Raw genomic sequence first — 21,878 nt, 5'->3', positions numbered from 1 at the left:
GGGTAATTTGGCAGTAATTCCAAAGAAATTTCAAATAGGTTACTTCCTAATTATCACTAATTACCATGAAATTTGCAGACCTGTAAAATGAAGTGACTTTTCTTTAAGACAAACTATACTATGACTTCTTATGTCCTACTATACTGACATTTTTATGACATTTTCTAGGACTGCAAAAATAATCAATCATCGAAATTGGCAAACAACCTAAATAAACAAGGTTTTACTACGAGGTTGCACCATCCGCCTTATGTTTCATGTCTGTGAGGTGAGCACATTCGTCCTTTATACCAGTTTATGCGTAATAAATAGCCTGTGCATAGTATTTGTGCGTAGGTTTCGTTACATCGGGTCCCTGGTCTTGATCGCGCATTCATGTGCCTCTGCAATGATGGGTATTTGTTAAGAGGGGACTCCCACATGACATCGCCGAAAAAAATTAAGTTTCATATTACTTTTATCAAGGTTTATTGGTCAAATACTGGTTATACAAGTATATGTAGTGACATTCTTGACCTACAATTACTTTAATTGCGCCATCACTAACATTTAAAAAGACAATAGTATACAGTAAATAATCAATATACAGTAGCCTAATAAGAGTTCAAGTATGTGTGTGTTATAGCGAGTGTATTCCTGATATTACTCTGTTCAATTTATTCTCTTGTGCTTTCAAAGAAAGCTTTAAAAGGTGATCTAAATATAAAGACGGGGCTGAATAAAACACGATATCGTGTGGTTGACTACAATCTATGATGTAAATGCAACAACAGCCCGTTCTCACAAAAAGGCGCATAAATGCCACAATAACGCGCAAGGCATTTAGCGCGCAATACAAACGCCTTTCTTGCTTTTGGTGTGTCATTTGTACGCCATGTAATCTGCACCAAGTCCAATGTACACAAATCCACGTAAATATGCTACGCTCAGAGCTAGTGACGTAGAATAAAAAGTGAAAAAGACGGCTTATGGTGAGCGGGAGGGGAAGTGTGTGAGTCCAACAAACACACGACTTAACCAGGAAACCAGTGTTTGAGAATGGCGTTTTGTAAGTTACGTTAGAGACATTTATCACATTTTTCAGTGACGTTTGTGAAGTGTTTTCTGTACTTATGTTATGTTGTTTTGGTTCATGTTGGTTTTTTTTGTTTTTCTTATTTTACGTAATTATTTTAAGCCCAACCATGATGTTTTTCCTAAACCTAACTAAGTGGTTTTGTTGCCTCGACCGAAGTGAGGGTCTTTGTTGTCTCAACCGAAATGAGCGGTTTTGTTGCCTCAACCTCACTGCGGAGGATATTGTAGTTTTGTTGCGTGGCGTACAAATGGCACGCAAAAAGTGGTGTACAACTGACACGTGAAAAGGCTAAAATGCGTCCTTATGACACGCGGATGTGTAATGTTATGCTATGTATACGCCTTCCTGTGAGACCGGGTTGGCAACAATGTCAAAGTATTACACGCCCAGAATAAAACCCATCATTTTTCTTGTCTCTGTGCTGACTCTGACTCTGTATCACTTGCAGTTTGTATGTTCTTCTTGCGGTTGTGCTCTGCTTTGACCAGCGCACCAAACACAGCCAGCAACACGGTGATGGTGATGGCGAGCACCGATGCCGTCTCAACGATACACAGCTGGCTGTCCAGCGATGCCAGGAGACTTCCGGCTTGCTGAGCGGGAGCATGGCAGACGATGTCATCGTAGTCGTCCACATGCAGATATCGAACATAACGGATCTTGCCGAACACGCGCTGCAGCTCGCAGTCACAGGTCCAGCGGTTGAAGGACATCTGAAGGTGGGTGGTGGTGCTGGTGGACTGGAGCTTCAGGAAGGTCTTGAATCTGATGTGCTGCAGACGGTTTCCCTGAAGACCCAGCAGAGTCAAACCCCGCAACGGAGCCAGAGCGTCGGTCTCGATCAGTGAGATGTTGTTGTGGCTGAGCAGCAGCACCTCCAGGCTTTGCAGCCGGCTCAACACGCCGTCTTTAAGCACGTTCAGACTGTTTCCTTCCAGGTTGAGGAGGCTCAGTTGAGACAGGCCTCCGAAAGCCCTGACATCCAACGCCCGGATGCGGTTATAACTGAGATCCAGTTTCTTCAGGTTTTCAAAATCACCCAGTGAAGTGGAGTCCAGGTTCTGCAGCAGGTTGTGGTCCAGCTGGAGCTCCTGGAGGGAGGACAGACTCTGAGAGAAGTCCTGAGGGAGCCGACGCAGCCGGTTGAAACTCAAGTCCAACCTCTCCAGAAACTGCAGTGCTGACAGACACTGAAACGCAGAAATAGGACAGAAATTTGGCAAAACAGTGGAGGAATGGAACTGAATTATAAAGTACAATTTTGAGGTATCGATTGAATTTATTTGAGGATTAAAAAACACTATTGCAGTCATTACATAAGTTAAAAAAAAAAAAAAAATCACACTTAACACACCACAAGATAAATCGCTTTTAGTCATTCATCATGCAAAAGTGCCAACATTTGCTAATTTTATCTTCTCAATAGTGATGATTTGCTGGTTTTATTTTGTTGTAAATAGAAAAAATTTGGTTTTGGACTGTTGATCGGACAAAACCAGCAATTTGAAGACGTCACTTTGGGCTTTGAGAAGTTTTTTTTGTTGTTTTTTTTACTACTTTTCGACATTTCATAGACTAAACGTCTATTCGATAAATCGGAAAAAAATAATCAATAGCTTAATAGACAAAAATAATTATTAGTTGCAGTTCACAGCTTTAGTTAGTGATTTTGTACATTGAGATTTCACATAAAAAAAACTTAATTACAACTTGAATATAAAATATGGTGCATTTTTATAGATTAAACTACCTGTATATAAAGTATTATAAATATAAATGAGTTCCACCTCCACTAGCTGCAACATTAAAATGCTGCTTACACATGAATGCACGAATAATAATGATAAAATCATAATATACAGTAATGTAACACTTACACAAGCCATTTTTCTGCATTATGCTCATAAGACTTTGTACTTTTAGTACAGTTCAGAATGCAGGATTTTTTTCTGGTATTATTACTTTTATTTTAGGTAATGGATGTGAATATTGGTTCCACCACAGGTCTAAAACAAAGTATTAAATGCAGAATGAAATTAAATGCACTGTGTTTTTGGTACCTGTGGTTGCAGAGTTTGGATGCTGTTGTTGGACATCAGGAGGATCTTAAGGGACCACAGTCCCACGAAGGATCTGCTGTGCACCTCAGTCAGCTTATTCCCACTCAAGTCCAGCAGCCAAATGCCGTGGGGGACACTGTTAGGGACGTCGTCCAGACCCCGAGACCGGCAGTCCACAAGGCCAGAGGATTCGTAGCACAAGCAGTAGCTGGGACACAGCCTGGAGCCCAGCACCGCGTTGAGAAGAAGAGGCAGCAGAGCAGCGAGCATCGTGCAGCCACTGACGGGCATCTCGTCTTCAGATCGGAGTCTGATCACTGAACAGCATCGTTACCTTCTTCCTACCAAAACAACCTGAAATCATTTCACTCAATTCTCTATGAGCAGACATTGAATATTGCTGATTAGAGAGGGATTATGGGCTTAAACAGATAATCACAAAACATAACCTGATCTGGGGAGCAAACCTGCTCGGTTTTGGATCCTTTCCTAAAGTGAGGATTTACATCTGCTCCTCTATTTGGATGCATGAAGCTGATTTTTTAAAAAGGAAGCAGTTAGTTTTCTTGGCATTTCTGCATCATATTACATACAGTAGGATTATATGGAGTTATAACTAAATCTTTGAGTTGATGCAGGAGCCAAGCAACAGTATATGCGTCACCATTCACAATGTAAAAAAATAAACACATGTATTGTCTTTGCAGCACTGTTAGGCAAAAATAATCACTGCTTTGATAAAATTCCAATAATCCATCAATCATTTAAGGAATTTTCTAAGCAAAACTCTCTGGAACAGCTTCTCAAATGGGAATTATTTGTGTTTTTCTTTCTCCTCTATGAAAATAAACTAAATATTTTGGGGTTTTGTACTCAGAAAACAAGTATTTTTAAACCATTTTCTGACATTTTACAGACCAAACCAATCAATCAAGAACATAATCTGAAGATTAATCAATAATGAAAGTAATCTTGCAAACCTACTATAATCAGCCTACCTGAGATCTAGCTGCAATTCCACCCAAAAGCATAGAAATCACTTCTTTTAGGAAGCATTGTCCACACAAATCCAGCTGCAACAGCAGTATTCAGTCAACTTTATAAGCTACATATTTAAGTGCTCTTTGTCGCTAAGAGGACAGCAGCAAATGTCATCAGGCAGCTTTAGCGAAGCCAGAGGCTTAAGACATTTAAATAATTAATTTGAAACACTGAGTGCTCTGGTTTCCTGTAATTACACGGATGCATCACAATCAGGCTACGAAACAACCCGTTGGAGCATTTTCCACAAAAACCTCATCTCAGAAATGTGACAGCTTCCATCACCCCGAGGACAACCGTGATGGTCACGTTGAGTTTTGATGCAAACCACAAATATGCCAGCGACACAACGTATTTTACCCTTCGATATGTCCCACAGTTGATTCATATTTTCAGAATCCATTCATTAAAATTGTGCTTCAGGAGTTCTTCAAAAAGTCGTTGAAAATTACAGTATTACAGTCAGAATTTTTGTTACTTTTATTTTAGAAAATGTCCTTTAAAGTGTGGCGTTTCAAGTCACATTTTGTTTTAAAATACAGAAAATACAGACAGTAGAACATGGATACAGCAAAAAAGGAAACAATGACAGAAAATAAAGCTAACAAGCCTTTCTGACTGCTCTAGTTTTCTCTTTTTGAAATGGAACTGAAGGCAAAGGAAGGAGGGCGGAAAAAGAAAAGGCTTCAGGGACAGGAAGGAGAGGAGGGGGGGGGGGAAGAAGAGGAGTAGGGGCAGAATGAGACAAGTTAGTTAAGGAAACTATGGTTGCTTTATGGTTCATGTTTAAATTATTCTTTATAAAGTCTAATTTAAGATTTAATCTTTCCTCTTTCTTTTTTGTCTTTTTCATTTAATGGTATTTTGATCTTCTGGATCCAGGGCCCTCAGCGCTCCTCCTTGTGGTCTCAGACTGAGGACAAGGAATGCCGACTTAGTCTGGCAGTGGGAACAAAACCACCCGCGTCGCCGTCCCCGGCCGACCCACACTGCCAACTCAAGAAGATAAAGTGGAGTCCTTCTGTGTTTGCTGTGCTGTTGAACGTTGCATGGTCTTCTGACTTTCCACGTCTCTAAAATGTTTCTCAACCTGCAAGAACGAAAACATCAACATTGAAAAAAAAAAAAGAACAATTCTGTGAAAAGTCAACCTTAAAATATGTCTCTCATTGTACAAAGAGCAACACAGTGAAGCAGGATTTTACAAATCTCATCTCAAAATAATCACAAAAACCTAAATGATTATATGAAAAACAAGTGATGCAGTTCTGCAGGTACTAGCTGGGCTGCTTCGGTAACACGTTATAATTACCATCATTTATGAATGATGAATTGATAGTTAATTAAACTTAGTTAATAGTTATTTTAATGTTAAACAATGAAGTGATCATTTATAATAATTTATTACACGGCTGTGTTGAATACTCGATTCTGATTGGTCAATCACTGCGATCTGCGGCCTGTAATTTCTTTACAACAGACTGATGTCGGATTCTGGAGGACCGTTTTTGTGTCAAATTTTTGATTTCTTAGGTAAGTAGCCGTGTAATAAGCGGGATAATGTACAACTAGCGGGTCATTGTTGTGAAAGAATCCCCTCCGTGGCGATGAGAGACCGGCGCGTGTCAATATTTTGACACAAAAACGGTCCGCCAGACTCCGACATCAGAGCTGCGCCCATAGCAACGGTCTGCTATACATAGCAACTGTCTGTTATAGAGAATTTACAGAACGCTGTGATTGACCAATCAGAATCAAGTATTATCAAGTTTTTTTTAACAGTTTATTGTTGCACATATAACATTTTATATACTACATAAAAAGTGATAATGTACAGCGAGCCGGTCATTGTTGTGAAATAAACCCCGACAGGGCGATGCCACAACAAAGACCCGCTAGCTGTACATTATCCCACTTCTACACGGCTACTTACTTAAGATATCAATCACTTGAAACAAAAACGGTCCACCAGAGTCCAACATTAAAACTGTGTCCATAGCAACAGTCTGTTATACACCACGCCATGATTGACCAATCAGAATCGAGTATTCAGCACAGTCCCAATGCCCAAAACGTACTGGTTCCAGGTTCCCAAATGTGAGGATTTGCTGCTTTACATTATCATATATGACAGTTAATTGAATATCTTTAGGTTTTGGACTATTTGTTGCACAAAGAAACATTTGAAAATGAGAAATCAAGGAAACCTAACTAATCCATAATGAGAATAATCGCTAGTTGCAGCCCTGAAGTTGTGTGTTGTTGGTGAAATATTGTATAAATATAAAAGCATACTTACTATTTTGCGTACATGACTTAAAGCGCTTCCCTCTTTGCCTTTGCAGTTCTCAACCTGGTAAGGCGGCGAGATTACGACGTCGTCCATCACAATAATGTTCTTCTCCTGCCATTTACAGTCTTTGATGCTGCAAAGAAAAGTAAACATCATCCTATCTACGTCTGAAAATATATTTTGTAGAAGCAAACAATGCAACATGACAGAAAATTATATTCATACTGGTTTTCCTTACATTTATCTCTCCATTTTCTCAGCTAAGAAACAAGGAAAAAGCAAATGTCCGAACGCAGTTTCCACTAATATACGACTATTTCTATGTCAAATATGTTGCATAGATGAATATGGCTTAACTGCTAAGTTAAACAATCAGGATATTTGTCATGAAAGGTGTTAAGTGAAACTACATCTGATAATAGACAAGCTTCATATTTAGCAAAATGGTCACTGGGAAAAAAAATAACAAAATGAATTCAATACTGATTCCAAAATTCTTGGGATGAGTTTAATCTTCCACAAATTTTAGAGACCTGAGACATAAAAGATGTATTTAATCATGAAGTGACCACTTACTGAAGCTGCATCTGTCCCACAAAGTAGGGAAACACCCGTACAGGTGTCCGATAAATGTCTGATACGAAGATGAAACAGGGTCTGATCAGATTTTCAGACAACCGCAGGAGACATGGAGGAAATTATTTCTCATGTTTTATTGTCTCAAAGTGAGAAATATCAGCCAGTGAACTCGACATGAGCCGTTTTCCTGTGACGTTATTCAGCGATCACAAGAAAAGATTCGACAGTTTACGTGAAAACTGTTTTTTCATTGCAAGATATTGTGTGATTATTAAAAGCATTTCCTTATTAAAACTGGTCTGGAATCAGCTTTAGTCAGCTAAAACTTGACACCAGATTGAACAGTTATAGCAACTAGCTTTCTAGCTGGACTGACAGAGCTACAAACAAGGCGAGTTAATAACCTTGTTTCCACTGCCACACACACACACAAGACATGCTGGTGCTAACTCATATCCAGCACACAATTCACCCCAAACCAAAATTCCTTTTAATGTAGTAAAACACTCATGAAAAGGAGAGATATTTAGAAGTGGAGGAGAGGTGAGGAAAAGTAAATAAGTCCAGTAAGTCAGAGAGCAGAACAAATATTAGCAGATGCAAATCGACTTCAAAATGAGAACAATTTGTCACCATCAAATGTGGAGGAAAGTAGACTTCTCAAAGAAAATGCATTTCATTTCCCCCTGTCAACATATTTTCTCAGCTACTTTCACTTTTTAATTCAGCAGCATGTTTCTGTTGAGTTTTGTTTTAAAATATTTGCCCACAGGTTTTCTTTTGAATTCTGTTTTGTTTGGACATTGCTGTAGTCTTGGGCTGACCCGACTCTGAACCGGAGTCAAGTCTGTGTTCATATTATTTACAGTATAATGAGGTGGGGTCTCGACCCGTTGCTGCGGGACTCACTACTAGTTCTAATCACACGGTGCATCATAATCACTGCAGGAATAAAATGTGTTTTTGAGTCTCTATCAGAAATTAAATCTATGTGTGTGGTTAGGTTTTCCACAGAGCCTTTTCGGATCGGCTCGTGAAGACCTTTAAGGTGAGGTAAGTCGATAACAAATGGCATAAAATACTTGAATATCAGCATCATTTCATCTTAACACACTCAGTTGCTTATAATTGTCTGACACACATGTACCGATGCTTTTGATCTTCACTGTAGACCACTGAGCAGCTGTTGACCCGATCAGCGACTTCGGCAGTAAGAAAATATCGATACACTCGAGTATCGCGATATTATGTTTTGTGATAATGTATTGATTCTCAAAAACACCATGGATTTTTGATTAATAGTTTACATGTAAAGATTTGTGGCAGATTGCACAAAAAGTAGTGCTGTGATGTTGGATGTTACTGGGACTGTGATAAATGTGAATCCCACCGTTCTGATTGCATAAAAAAGTAACTTTTTAATCTCAGATTTTATGCATATGGCGGGGTGTTTTATGAAAATTTATGATTCAAGCTAATACTCAGCCTCATCAGTGACTGAACAACAGTATGAAGTACTTACGTTTTGTGAATAGTCTGGAATAGCTGTTGGCCCTCCACAGAAACCCCAGCACTGATTGCATAGGCTTGGGACAGCTTGTCCTCCTTTTCTGACCGTGCTCGATTGGCAAGCTGCGAAGAGTTGAACAGAACAAAAGGGCTTTCTGAACATCAAACATTTGATTCGACAGCTTTGAACTAGGAACAGGACAGTTTCAACATGTGTCTTCTGCTGTGTTATGGTTCATGACTCAAGGACATCTTGCTACCGATACATTGACAACTATATTACATTTTCTAAATCTAGTTTGCATACATAATTGCCACAACAAAGTGATCTCTGTCATTGTCTCAACAATGTAAGTTTAAGTTTCACTTTCACCGATATGCCTGACATCACAGGGGCTTAGCCGAGCTTTAAAGGGTATTTTTCAACCTATTTCCCATGTTTTTGTGTCTAAGTGAGTAATGGGGACAACAAATTGTGAAATTGGTCCAGTATTGAGGGAGAACGCTGCAGCCACTAAACGAGCTGTAATATAATCATTTGGGGCAACCTGGTACCGTCAGTTTATGTTCACTAAAAGTGCCACTCAGGCTCAGATTGTTATTATAAGTGTCTGACAACATTATGGAAAGGGCCCTAAAGAGAAGTAAAACATTTTTATTTTAAGTTTGTTATTGTGTCATGTGATTTGCTGCCAGAAGACAATGATAGAAACGTAAGTCAGAGTTGGAGAAGAGTGCCGGTGTTGTCAGAGTGTTTGTGTTGGAGTACAGAAAGTGTAGCTTAGTGTTATCTAAAAGATTTCCAATGTCATGGCTGAATAGTTTGATTATTTTGACACAAGAATTCCAAACAAGACACAGTAACAAACAGACTGGATCAAGTGAAAGGTAAGAAAACCATTTATTTCTCTGTAGGGTCTTTTCCATAACGTTGTCAGACACTGAAAATAACAATCTGAGCCTGTTAGTGGCAAAAACAAGCACATTTAGTTAATGTAAACTGACGTTGCCAGGTTGCCCCAAATGATTACATTACAACTCGTTTAGCGGCTGGCAACTGCAGCGTTCTCCCTCAATACTGGACCAATTTCAGAAATTCTTCTCCCCATTAGTCAATTAAGAAAAATGTAGCGCTTGCACACTACTCCATGCCACAATATTTTTATTGACTATGTTTCGATCATGCTTGGATCTTTGTCAGGTGAAAATGTTGATTTTCACCTGACGAAGATCCAAACAGGTACAGTAGTGTGTCTCATTGGCTTTTTGTTGAGGGAACCCAGGGCCATGCCAACTTCCTGGTTGGCCTAAAAAAAATGTCATCCCTGCAGCACTCTATTGTGGCTGGTACTTTCTTTTATGGAGCATACACACACACCCTTGTGAACTCATTAAAACAGGCAATATTAAGTGACTGTATCATATTACTACTTTAACTAGACCAATGAAAAAGATGTAAGTTATAGATTTACAAGTTGTCATGTCCTGAGGTGTCAAATCATAACACCCACTTTGCTGTCTGTTTGAGAAAAAACTGCTAAATGACAGACTTGGATCCCCTGAATGCACCATTAGATTTGGTCATTTGGAGAAGAGGCCTACAGATCCTGTGATGGACAAGCCTTTGTGGGCCTCATATTCACTTATAGTATATAACTTTTGATTTATCTGACACTGAAATGAATAATTGCTATCACACTCATGATTATCACACACCAACACACGTAAAAAAGGACAAAAAGACTTACCTTGCTAACATTCAGTGATGCTAGTGGAGGTGGAGTCTCAGTGCGGTCATTAATTATGTCCACATCAGAAACATAGGCTAAGTTGATCAGGATGACGTCGTTGAGGTTTGGCTTACCGCTGGAGGAAGCACATTCTTTGAAAGAACCAAAGTTAAGGCAAACAACTTCATGACAATGAATGCATCGCAACACAAAATGACTATTGACATGTGACCCCTCATGAACACAAGCAGTTAGACTGCACAGAGGAGCTTATGATACTGAGAACACTGGCCGACTAACACTGACACTGAGAGGTAGTGCCAGTTACAGAGGCAAAGGCAGTGCTGCCACCTATAGTAGTCATAGAAGAATGAATGAATTGTTAGATATGTGTTAAAATTGTGTACAGTTAATGCACAGACATACAGCAGCAAAGTGTTCAATTTCTGTGGTTTTGATTTGACTTTCTTTGCCCACAAATGTCTGTTTGAGTCAGTTACCCAGTGGCAGCTTGACTTATTTTACAAAATACCTGATTAAAATTAAGTTATGGCATCTTGATCTTTAAGCATATTGGTTTGTAGTTGGATGAAGTCCTTTCTCATTTCCCCAGAGTGAGAACAGCTAAATTGTGTACAAACAGAAACATATACACAAACGTAACAGGAGAATTCGGCTCAACACAAATGGCAGGGCCTCAAAGTGCCGACACCACTTGCCTTGTCGGTAATACAGGAACGGCTTGTCAGACTACTCTGTGTTATTCTGATGAATGGCAGGCGTTTCCCCATATTTTAGTCTGATTTGCATTAGATATTGCCTCAGTTCTCAAAGTGCTCTTTAATTTTTTTGCCCATTGATAAAAAAAAAAAGCCAGGACAGATTTGACCTGTTATGACAGTGACGTGACCTTAACTTAAAAATAAATTGCTCAAACTTTCGATATTGGGACTGTTTCATTCTGAGCTTTACATCATTAGATTAAATCTAAGCCCTGTAAAAGAAAGCTTCATGTAAATGTCGAGGCTTTTCTAGCGCACTGCCTGACTCAGATGGCTTTATAATTTGCCTGTGATGGTAATTCAGTTTATGTTGGTGTGTCAACAAACCGTTCAAACAAACCAAAAGGCCTGTGATGCCAACTGTCTAACCTATTGTCTCTATTAACTTCATTCAGTTGGTGTTTCACCCCACAGCTTGACCGCATCGACACCTTAAAACATAAATGAATGCAAGTCATGAAGTGGTCCAGCATACCAGCTAAATAACTAGAAAAGCAATTTCTGAAGAAATACACTAAGGATGGACCTAGTTTTTCAAAATAAAAGCCCCAGAAGGTAACAGGGAACTCAGGACAAGGCATTTTTTTCAAGAATAATAGCCCTAAAGAATAACTATCCCAACAGGGAGCTCAGTATGAGGCTTTACTTAAAAAAAAACCCCAAAACAAACAACTCTTATCTACTGATTCATACCTTAAAATATTTGACGGCTTTCATACATTATTGGTATTATTCAACTTTTAAATCTAGCAATACAGTGGAGCATCAGCTCTTCAAAGAGCTTAAAATATTCCACATCTTTTATACACTATTGGTACTTTTCAACTTGTCTATGACATTCATATGATTTTAAACCCAGTCCCACTTTTACAACTATTCCTACATCTTCACACAGATTAAAGCCAGTGTTAAATATAATACACACTCAGGACTCGGTGGAGACATGTTCACCAGCAAGCCTAGTTTTTCAAAATAAAAGCCCTAGAAGGTAACTATCTTAATAGGGAACTCAGAATAAGGCCTTTTAAAAAATAAATAAAAGCCCTATAGAATAACTATCCCAACAGGGAGCTCAGTATGAGGCTTTACTTTCAAAGTAAAAAAACCTCAACTCTTATCTACTGATTCATACTTTGACAGCTTTCATACATTATTGGTATTATTCAACTTTTAAATCTAGCAATACAGTGGAGCATCAGCTCTTCAATAAAATGCTTAAAATATTCCACATCATTTACACACTATTGGTACTATATATGATGTTAAACTCAGTCCCACTTTTACAACTATTCCATACTTCTTCACACAGATTAAAGCCAGTGTTAAATATAATACACTCAGGACTGGGTGGAGACATGTTCACCAGCAAGCTAACGTTGGTGTTGAGATGAACTCATGATGCCGGTTGAATTGTGTTGAAATGAAACACAACTGTAGAATAACAGCATGCCATCTAAATAACTAGAAAAGCAATGTCTGAAGAAATACAATATATGTAAACTAACGATGAACCTAGTTTTTCAAAACAAAAGCCCCAGAAGGTTACTATCTTAAAAGGGAACTCAGGACAAGGCATTTTTAGGCTTTACTTTAAAAATAAAAAAACAACTCTTATCTACTGATTCATACCTTAAAATATTTGACAACTTTCATACATTATTGGTATTATTCAACTTTTAAATCTAGCAATCAGCTCTTCAGAAAAAGCTTAAAATATTCCACATCTTTTATACACTATTGGTACTATTCAACTTGTCTATGACATTCATAGGATTTTACAACTATTCCTACATCTCCATCTTCTTCACACAGATTAAAGCCAGTGTTAAATATAATACACTCAGGACTGGGTGGAGACCTGCTCAAGCAGCAAGCTAACATTGGTGTTGAGATGAACTCATGATGCCGGTTGAATTGTGTTGAAATTAAACACAACTGTAGAATAACAGCATGCCATCTAAATAACTAGAAAAGCAATGTCTGAAGAAATACAATATATGTAAACTAAGGATGAACCTAGTTTTTCAAAATAAAAGCCCCAGAAGGTTACTATCTTAAAAGGGAACTCAGGACAAGGCATTTTTAGGCTTTACTTTAAAAATAAAAAAAACAACTCTTATCTACTGATTCATACCTTAAAATATCGGACAACTTTCATACATTATTGGTATTATTCAACTTTTAAATCTAGCAATCAGCTCTTCAAAAAAAGCTTAAAATATTCCACATCTTTTATACACTATTGGTACTATTCAACTAGTTTATGACATTTTAAACCCAGTCCCAATTTTACAACTATTCCTACATCTTCACCTTCTTCACACAGATTAAAGCCAGTGTATATAATGTAATACACTCACACAGGACTGGGTGGAGACATGTTCACCACTAAGCTAACGTTGGTGTTGAGATGAACTCATGATGCCGGTTGAATTGTGTTGAAAATTAAACACAACTGTAGAATAACAGCATGCCATCTAAATAACTAGAAAAGCAATGTCTGAAGAAATACAATATATGTAAACTAAGGATGAACCTAGTTTTTCAAAATAAAAGCCCCAGAAGGTTACTATCTTAAAAGGGAACTCAGGACAAGGCATTTTTAGGCTTTACTTTAAAAATAAAAAAAAAAACTCTTATCTACTGATTCATACCTTAAAATATTTGACAACTTTCATACATTATTGGTATTATTCAACTTTTAAATCTAGCAATCAGCTCTTCAAAAAAAGCTTAAAATATGCCACATCTTTTATACACTATTGGTACTATTCAACTAGTTTATGACATTTTAAACCCAGTCCCACTTTTACAACTATTCCTACATCTTCACCTTCTTCACACAGATTAAAGCCAGTGTATATAATGTAATACACTCACACAGGACTGGGTGGAGACATGATCACGTTAGTGATGAGATGAACTCATGAAGCCGGTTGCCGGTTGAATTGTGTAGAAATGAAACAGAAACTATAGAATAAATCACCCCATAAATTACCCCCAACTATTACAGTGTCAACAGAATGGGATGAGACGTGAGAGGAGGGGTTAGAAACAGAAAGAGCCCAGCTGATAATAAGCTCGGGAATGCTAATACCGTTAATTGAGCTAGTAGCAGCTAGCAGTGTGTGCTAGTGACCGACTGTTAGCATGCTAGCTGAGCTAACTCGGACTGTAGCGTGGAAAAGGGAGAACTTAGTGTCCATTTAACAGTAGAAATAAACTGTTAACATCCCTCTAACTAAATGTGTATCACAATGAGGTTACTGGGTGTGTTCACTAGAAGGATGCGAGGTAACTGAATGTCAGTTAGCTCGCTAGTTAGCCACCAACAGCCATGATGCCTTACTATGGATCCGTTGCCAGATAGTGATCCATGTTGAGGTCTGGCAATACAATGAGTGGATTCACACAACACATGCTCTCTGTAGCGGATAAAAAGCGGTTGTTAAATGATCAGAGAACACTTATAATGTGTTGAATATATACAATAAAGATGTGCGACTACCTCTCGAGTGTAAATATTTAAAAAGGAGATAGATATGTAAGTCAGCGAGCATCAATTACGCCTGCGCGGATCACTATTTGACACCTCTTCTTCTCGGTTACCCCTACAGGCCCTTGCAGCCCAGAGAGGCAGAACCAAGAGAAGAACCGTCTCCGCAAGCGCCACAAACAGACAAAAGGATACTCAGAGTTAACATCTTGGACTGGTAGTCGAACGCGACCACTTCTCCTTGCAGACGTTGGCCCAGGCAGGTGAGGCAAGAGACATGGCTCCCGACGCTGAAATACTCCCCCGGTCCAGGAGCCGCCATCTTCTCCGCCAGGAAACGGAGCGTCCTGCCTCTTACGTGAAAACGACGCGATGGCGTAGTGTCGTAGTGAGACTGAACCATCTGGGCGTGTCGGTTGACGTACGTCGCCGTCGTGGTCAGTTTATTCAAATAAGATGAATTATATATACTGTATATAATATAATATAATATATATATAATATAATATATATATATATAATATATATTATATATATATATATATTATATATTATATATAATATATAATATATAGATATATAATATCTATATATTATATTATATAATTATATATATATATATATTATATAATTATATATATATATTATATAATTATATATATAATATATTTGTATATATTATATAATTATATATTATGATATATATATATAATTATATATATTATATTATATATAATTATATATATTACATTTTATATATAATATAATATATATATTTATATTATATTATATTATATATTATATAATTATATATATATTATATATTATATAATTTATATATATATATATTATAATTATATATATTATAAAATATCTTTAAAGTTTTTAAGTTAAATTATTATATATATATTATATATTATATAATTATATATATAATATATATATATATTTATATTATATTATATAATTATATATTATATTATATTATATAATTATATATTATAATATATATAATTATATATATTATATTATATATAATTATATATATTACATTTTATATATAATATAATATATATATATATTTATATTATATTATATTATATATTATATAATTATATATATATTATATAATTTTATATATATATATATTATAATTATATATATTATAAAATATCTTTAAAGTTTTTAAGTTAAATTATTGTCATACTCTCACGTGGTCTTATTTTATTATCATCTATTTTTTTATTTTTTTTATTGCGTGTTTTTTATTTATTTTTATTTTATGTTGGTTTTGTTTCATTTCTGTTGTCTTTTTATTTTTGGCACAGCTCTTTGTTTATGTTTTCGCTCTGCTTCTTTTGTTTGTAAATGTTTTTAATGTTTTCTGCTGTTACTATGTATACTGTCATTTTGAAATAAAAAAATGAATTATATTCACTATTTAATGTATTTAACACAATTCTATATCATTAAATCATCTACTAAACACTTTAATTGAAGATTAAAATGTAAATATAATTTAATTAATCGAAGTAAGTTGTGGCTTTGTCTCCTATTCAAACCGCTCCCCATTCAAAGTGTTCCCCCTACTTGACTGAGAATAGGACATACAGGTCTTAACAATACATTATATAGAATAGGCAAGCACCCAACTGGGAAATGCACATATTGTAATGAACCAGAACCTGTGGAACATGTACTGATACACTGCAGGAATTACAACATCCAGAGGAATCACCTTTTACAGTCACTAAGGAAGGCAAAACATCAGGACTTTTCATTGTCAGATCTTTTGGGGGAATACAGCAGATAACATATCCTCCTGGGAACCGAGTTAAAAAGTGTCTTCCAATTACTTTTTTTTGTGATTTTAGGGTTAAAAGAAAATCTTAACAATTTAAACTTGATAAACTTTATTTTTATTGTCCACTGTAATGGACTACTGGACTATTTCAGTGTGAAAAGACTAAAAAAATGAACAGATTATGGCTTTAGAGTGCCACATGCCATATCACTGGAAAGCCTAGGATGTCCTCTTTACAATACACCAGGAGTTGATAGAGTAGGTCAAAAGAGTAAGAGGATATGCATGTGGACAAAATGTCCACTACAGAGAACACATGTCAATGGGCTGGGTCTCAGGAAGATATACTGTGAAATTATTCAGTTTTTAAGAGACACTAATTTAGTTAAACGAATCTAGAGTTTTCATAATATTTATTATTATTATTATTATTATTTTTATCATTTATTATTTTATTTTATTTTATTTTATTTTATTTTATTTCATCGTCAGGTCTATTGGGGGAATACAGCAGATAACATATACTGTGAAATTATTCAGTTTTTAAGAGAAACTGATTTAGTTAAACGAATCTAGAGTTTTCATCATTATTATTATTTTTATTATTATTATTATTATTATTATTATTATTATTATTATTATTTTATTTTATTTAATTGTCAGGTCTATTGGGGGAATACAGCAGATAACATATACTGTGAAATTATTCAGTTTTTAAGATAAACAGATTTAGTTAAACAAATCTAGAGTTTTCCTCATTATTATTATTATTATTATTATTATATATATATTTTAAATTATTTAATTTAATTTAATTTAATGTATTTATTTATTTATTTTTACAGCAGATAACATATACTGTGAAATTATTCAGTTTTTAAGAGAAACTGATTTAGTTAAACGAATCTAGAGTTTTCATCATTATTATTTTTATTATTTATTATTTAATTTAATTTGATTTAATTTAATTTAATTTAATTTAATTTAATTTAATTTAATTTAATTTTATTTTATTTATTTTATTTTATTTAATTTTATTTTATTTTATTTTATTTTATTTTATTTTATTTTATTTTATTTTGTTTTGTTTTGTTTTGTTTTGTTTTGTTTCTGCACAATCTCCTGTTCCACACTCCAGTCCAGATGGTGGCAGTAATGCACCTCTAAGACACTTCCTGAAGTTCAAAATAATCAGGATTACATTTTGTTTTTACCACACTGATCATTGCATTTCTCTTTTACCACATAGAGGTATATATATATGTGTAGAGGACGCAGACATGGAGGCTGTTCACACTCAGGGCATCTGGCTGGCTGAGAGTCTCCAGCAGAGGATGATAGATCAGGAGAAGATGTGGCTGGTTGTTACTCACATTGGAGATCCTAAAGCAGCCTTCCTGCTCCTCTTTCCTTTCACTTATTTCATCAACAAACGAGCTGGAGTGGCGGTGCTTTGGGTGGCAGCGATATCTGAGTGGTTAAACCTGGTGTTTAAATGGTAAGAAGCTTTAAAAACATGGTTTTAATGTGGTGTTTTTAACTCTATCTGTTATCTGTAGCATGTTAGAATGAATATAACCTCATTAACATTCAGATCAGTCAGCATTAGATACATACAAAGTCAACTGGAGTGTTTTATTCTTATTTTTTAAGTCACAACAATGAAGTTAGTTTTTTTTTATTTTATTCTGTTGACGTTGCAGCTTCTAATGCAGTCCCCCCGCGTGTACTGTCCGACGTGGAACGGATGGAAGGCGGACCCTTTTATATGCAACACAGTCTAGTTAGTAGTGGCATTTCAGCATGGAGGAAATTAAATAAAAATATAAATAACATTGGTTACTTATCACACAGAATATTAAGAATAGCTATCATAATTATTTACATGTTTACAGATTAATCCAAATAATTGATTTATTAGGCATTGTTACTAAAAGTTATAATGCTACAGTGTAAAAATATTCTGTTACATGTAAAATCATGCATTCAAAATCTTACTGTAGTAAAAGTACAAAAGTATTAGAATCAAAATATACTTAAAGTATCAAAATTAAAAGTATGCATTATAATATTGGATTATAATTATTATTGCATTAGTTTCTGAAGGTTTAATATAATCAGATTTTTGAATGGTGAGGCAATTACACTCTTCTGTGAACTGTACATTTGTGTATTATATGACAGATTGTTTATTACAAATGTATAAATATTATTCTTATACTTTGTATGATCTCTCATGTGGAGAGTTGTGTTTTGCAAGTTTCAATTAAAAGCACAATAAAAAATAGTGTTTAAAAAAATTATATAATCAGATTTGATATTTCAATTTTTTAAAACAACAAACTGTCCATTTCTAGTTTTATTCTGATTGTTTTAACCTCCTCTATCCATTGTTAGACTAATGATGACAGTTGTGGTGTGCAGATAATCTGTTGGATATTATGTGATGTGAATTTAAAATTTTTCCCAGGATGCTGTTTGGAGAAAGGCCGTACTGGTGGATAGGTGAATCAGGTCAGTTTGTCAACAAGCAACCCAACGTTCAACAGTTCTCCTCCACCTGTGAGACCGGCCCAGGTGAGAAGTCCTTAACAACAAAATAAAACATAGATAGTACATTTCATTCATTGCTCAGTCAGATCTGTAAAGCTGCCGTCCGTCTCTCAGGGAGTCCGTCGGGACATGCGATGGTGACGGCAGCAGTCTGGTGGGTCGTGGTGTCCTCACTGGGGTCATACCTGTACTCACGTACTCACAGGTATTTAAATAAACAAATATGCAGTTTTGCCTTTGAAAAAGCACAGGTAAAGAAATTGGATTGGATTTTTTTAACGACTCTTTCTTTGTGTGTGGCTCCAGTGTGATGTTATCAGCCGCTCCCTACCTGCTCTATGTGGTGATGCTGGTGGCAGTTGGAATCTCCAGGATCTTCATCCTCGCCCACTTCCCTCACCAGGTCGTCGCTGGCTCCATCACAGGTCTGAATACAGTTTCATGCACAAGATAAAACATGCAGTGTTAGTAGGGCATATGGATTAAATCCTCTATCTTGTTATATATAATTTGACATAAAATATTGACACATATATATTAGGGCTGGGCAATTTGGAGAAAATCAAATATCACAATATTTTTGACAATATTGAACTACTTGTGCTTTCACAAAATCACAATCTACAATATTATATTTTTGATAAATAGTCATCAGTAATGAGGACATAATGACTAAGTGGGTAAAGGCAAATAACAGAACAGTCAGAAAATGACATCACTTTACTGTAACGCAGCCTTTAAAACCAGGAACACTTACGCCATATTACGACGTCCAAAATCTAAGACGATATCTAGTCTCATATAAAATCATAACTGGGTAAAACAACCAGACAGTATTGATATTTTTGGTTAATCCATTGAATTTAACTACTTCTTTACACTGATGCAAAAATCATATGAATCCAAAATTACCATAAAATCTGACTTTGCCACAATTCCCACTGTAGCCTAATGCACTCAGAGATGTTAACCACAGAATAAACGTATAGATAGGTGAACAAATTTATATTATCTCACGAGATATATCATCATATCATGGAGCTGATTTTCCATAGAGGTTAAGCACATTTTATTTTATTTATTTATGTTTTCCTTCCTGTCTTTTTATCCCTAGCAGTTCTTATTTGGACATAGTATTCTTTTAGATATCTTAAAAATATTATATGTTTGTAAATTGTAATAGAGCTGTCTTTAATTTCAGTGTTAGGTGGGCTCCTTTTAAAAGTCCTCAGGGGCTTTTTTTTGCATTTATTTTTGTTATTGTATATCTCTTCTCTTTTGTTTTATTTTATTATATGCACAAAATAAAGAACTAAACATACAGTACATTTTTCATTGTAAATTTGATCTGATTGACTTGTGTTTGTCAGGTTTCATTCTGGGAGTTGTCCTGAGCCGCAAAGTACCTGAAGGTCGCCCCCTGCTGTTCTTCTTCAGCCTCAGCTTCGGCCTGCTGTTCGGTACTCTGACGCTGCACGCTGGACTGCAGCAGCTGGGAATCGACCTCTCCTGGTTCGTCTTTTCATTACGTTTATGTGTATTGACGAGTCTGTTCGGTGCATAATAAGCTCTGAGAGGTGAAGTGAATGCTCTTACCTAGACTTCACATATTCTCTCTATTCCACAGGTCTATTGCTTTGGCTAAGAAGTGGTGCAGCCATGCAGAGTGGATTCGTTTGGACACGGCCCCGTTCTCCTCTCTGACCCGAGACACCGGCGCTCTGCTGGGTTTGGGCCTGGCCCAGTACTGGAAGCCTGGCGGATGGTCTCAGCCGTGGGCTCCGCGGGCTTTGTCTCTGGCCATTTCGTCCATGGGACTATACCACGTCAATCGTCTGCCGCTCCCGGTCCGACCACTAGGACTCTTCTACGGCCTGTTCTTTGTCAAATTCGTCATAGTGCCTCAGGTCGTCATCGTGCTCGTGCCTGGACTGGTTAACCTGTTCACACACAAAAAGAAGAGCTAGAAACTATTTCCTGTCCTTCACCCCTCCATGTACTGTAGCTTCCGCCTGAGTTTAAATGTCCATTTGATATACTTCATGGGTGTGTAAAGGCTCTAGGTAATTTACTCCACATTTTTGTTCTTACAATTCAGCTGGCAAGGGGTCTTCAGTTTGTGGCTTCATGTTGTTTTTATCATTACAAAGTGTTGGGATTGTATCAAATGTTTTAATTTACTTCAGATTTGCAGTAAATCTATGTACCACAATAATAATAAGTGTCAACACTGCAGTCTTTTTTTTAAATAGTGAGTTTTTTTTTGTGGGAAAAGTGCAGTTTTGAGGTGTTGCGCATAAAAATATATGATACATGGCTTGAAAACCGTATTGGGCAAGGTCTAGAGTTTGAATGTTACCAGTCATGATTCATGATGATGTCGATGGTTTGTACTCACTTTATTAACAACGTTTCAGCCCTCTGACCTTCTTCAGGGTAAATCAGATAGAAAAAAAAAGATTTACTTAACTGAAACATTGTTCATAAAGTGAGTACAAGTGGTCAAGACGGTCAAAAGGTTTTGATCCTACGATCATTAAGACTTTTTGGTCTGAAAGAACTTTATAGTAATTGTTAACCAAGAAACGTCAAAAGAGTACTACACCGGTTTAGCATTAGAATACATAAGAAAACTCAGATGGAGCAATTCCAGGAAAAGCACCATCTTGTGGTCAAACTGGTGCTCATACTTTGGTTAAAAGGTCAACAGATGTATGATGTAAAATACACAAATACTAACCATATAATTCAACATTAATAGCTTTATAAATGTGGTATTTTGGGGGAGTTTTATCGAATTGCATCATATTGTACAGATGCTTGTTACTCTGTCGACACACTGGCGTTATATGTTTTGTGGACCAAAGTAAGAAAATAACGTGTATGTTATATACAAATGTTCTGTAAAATAAATGACTGACATGCAGGGCGTGTTTCAGTTGGTAACCATTTA

At 36.2% G+C, this 21,878-nt stretch overlaps 3 protein-coding genes across 3 annotated transcripts; 1 reads left to right on the top strand and 2 right to left on the bottom strand.

Annotated features, from left to right (window-relative positions):
• Positions 1–451: 451 nt before the first annotated feature.
• LOC119479607 (insulin-like growth factor-binding protein complex acid labile subunit) lies at positions 452–4,483 on the bottom strand. The gene is made up of 2 exons (XM_037755397.1): positions 3,139–4,483; positions 452–2,268 (listed from the first exon to the last, which is right to left on the bottom strand). Exons 1-2 carry the CDS (start codon positions 3,427–3,429, stop codon positions 1,480–1,482), a joined length of 1,080 nt encoding a protein of 359 aa, XP_037611325.1. The 5' UTR covers positions 3,430–4,483; the 3' UTR covers positions 452–1,479.
• Positions 4,484–4,644: 161 nt separating this feature from the next.
• lsm12b (LSM12 homolog b) lies at positions 4,645–14,951 on the bottom strand. The gene is made up of 5 exons (XM_037755398.1): positions 14,764–14,951; positions 10,309–10,442; positions 8,574–8,683; positions 6,479–6,605; positions 4,645–5,269 (listed from the first exon to the last, which is right to left on the bottom strand). The coding sequence occupies exons 1-5, from the start codon at positions 14,888–14,890 to the stop codon at positions 5,177–5,179; spliced, it is 591 nt and encodes a 196-aa protein (XP_037611326.1). The 5' UTR covers positions 14,891–14,951; the 3' UTR covers positions 4,645–5,176.
• A 2,593-nt stretch (positions 14,952–17,544) lies between these two features.
• g6pc3 (glucose 6 phosphatase, catalytic, 3) lies at positions 17,545–21,876 on the top strand. The gene is made up of 6 exons (XM_037754860.1): positions 17,545–17,870; positions 18,843–18,949; positions 19,040–19,130; positions 19,232–19,350; positions 20,296–20,437; positions 20,553–21,876. The coding sequence occupies exons 1-6, from the start codon at positions 17,653–17,655 to the stop codon at positions 20,890–20,892; spliced, it is 1,017 nt and encodes a 338-aa protein (XP_037610788.1). The 5' UTR covers positions 17,545–17,652; the 3' UTR covers positions 20,893–21,876.
• Positions 21,877–21,878: the final 2 nt, after the last annotated feature.

This window comes from Sebastes umbrosus, chromosome 20 (assembly GCF_015220745.1).
Source record: "Sebastes umbrosus isolate fSebUmb1 chromosome 20, fSebUmb1.pri, whole genome shotgun sequence".
NCBI lineage: Eukaryota > Metazoa > Chordata > Actinopteri > Perciformes > Sebastidae > Sebastes > Sebastes umbrosus.
The sequence above is the reverse complement of the archived record's forward strand: the minus strand, read 5'-3'. Positions and strand labels throughout refer to the sequence as shown.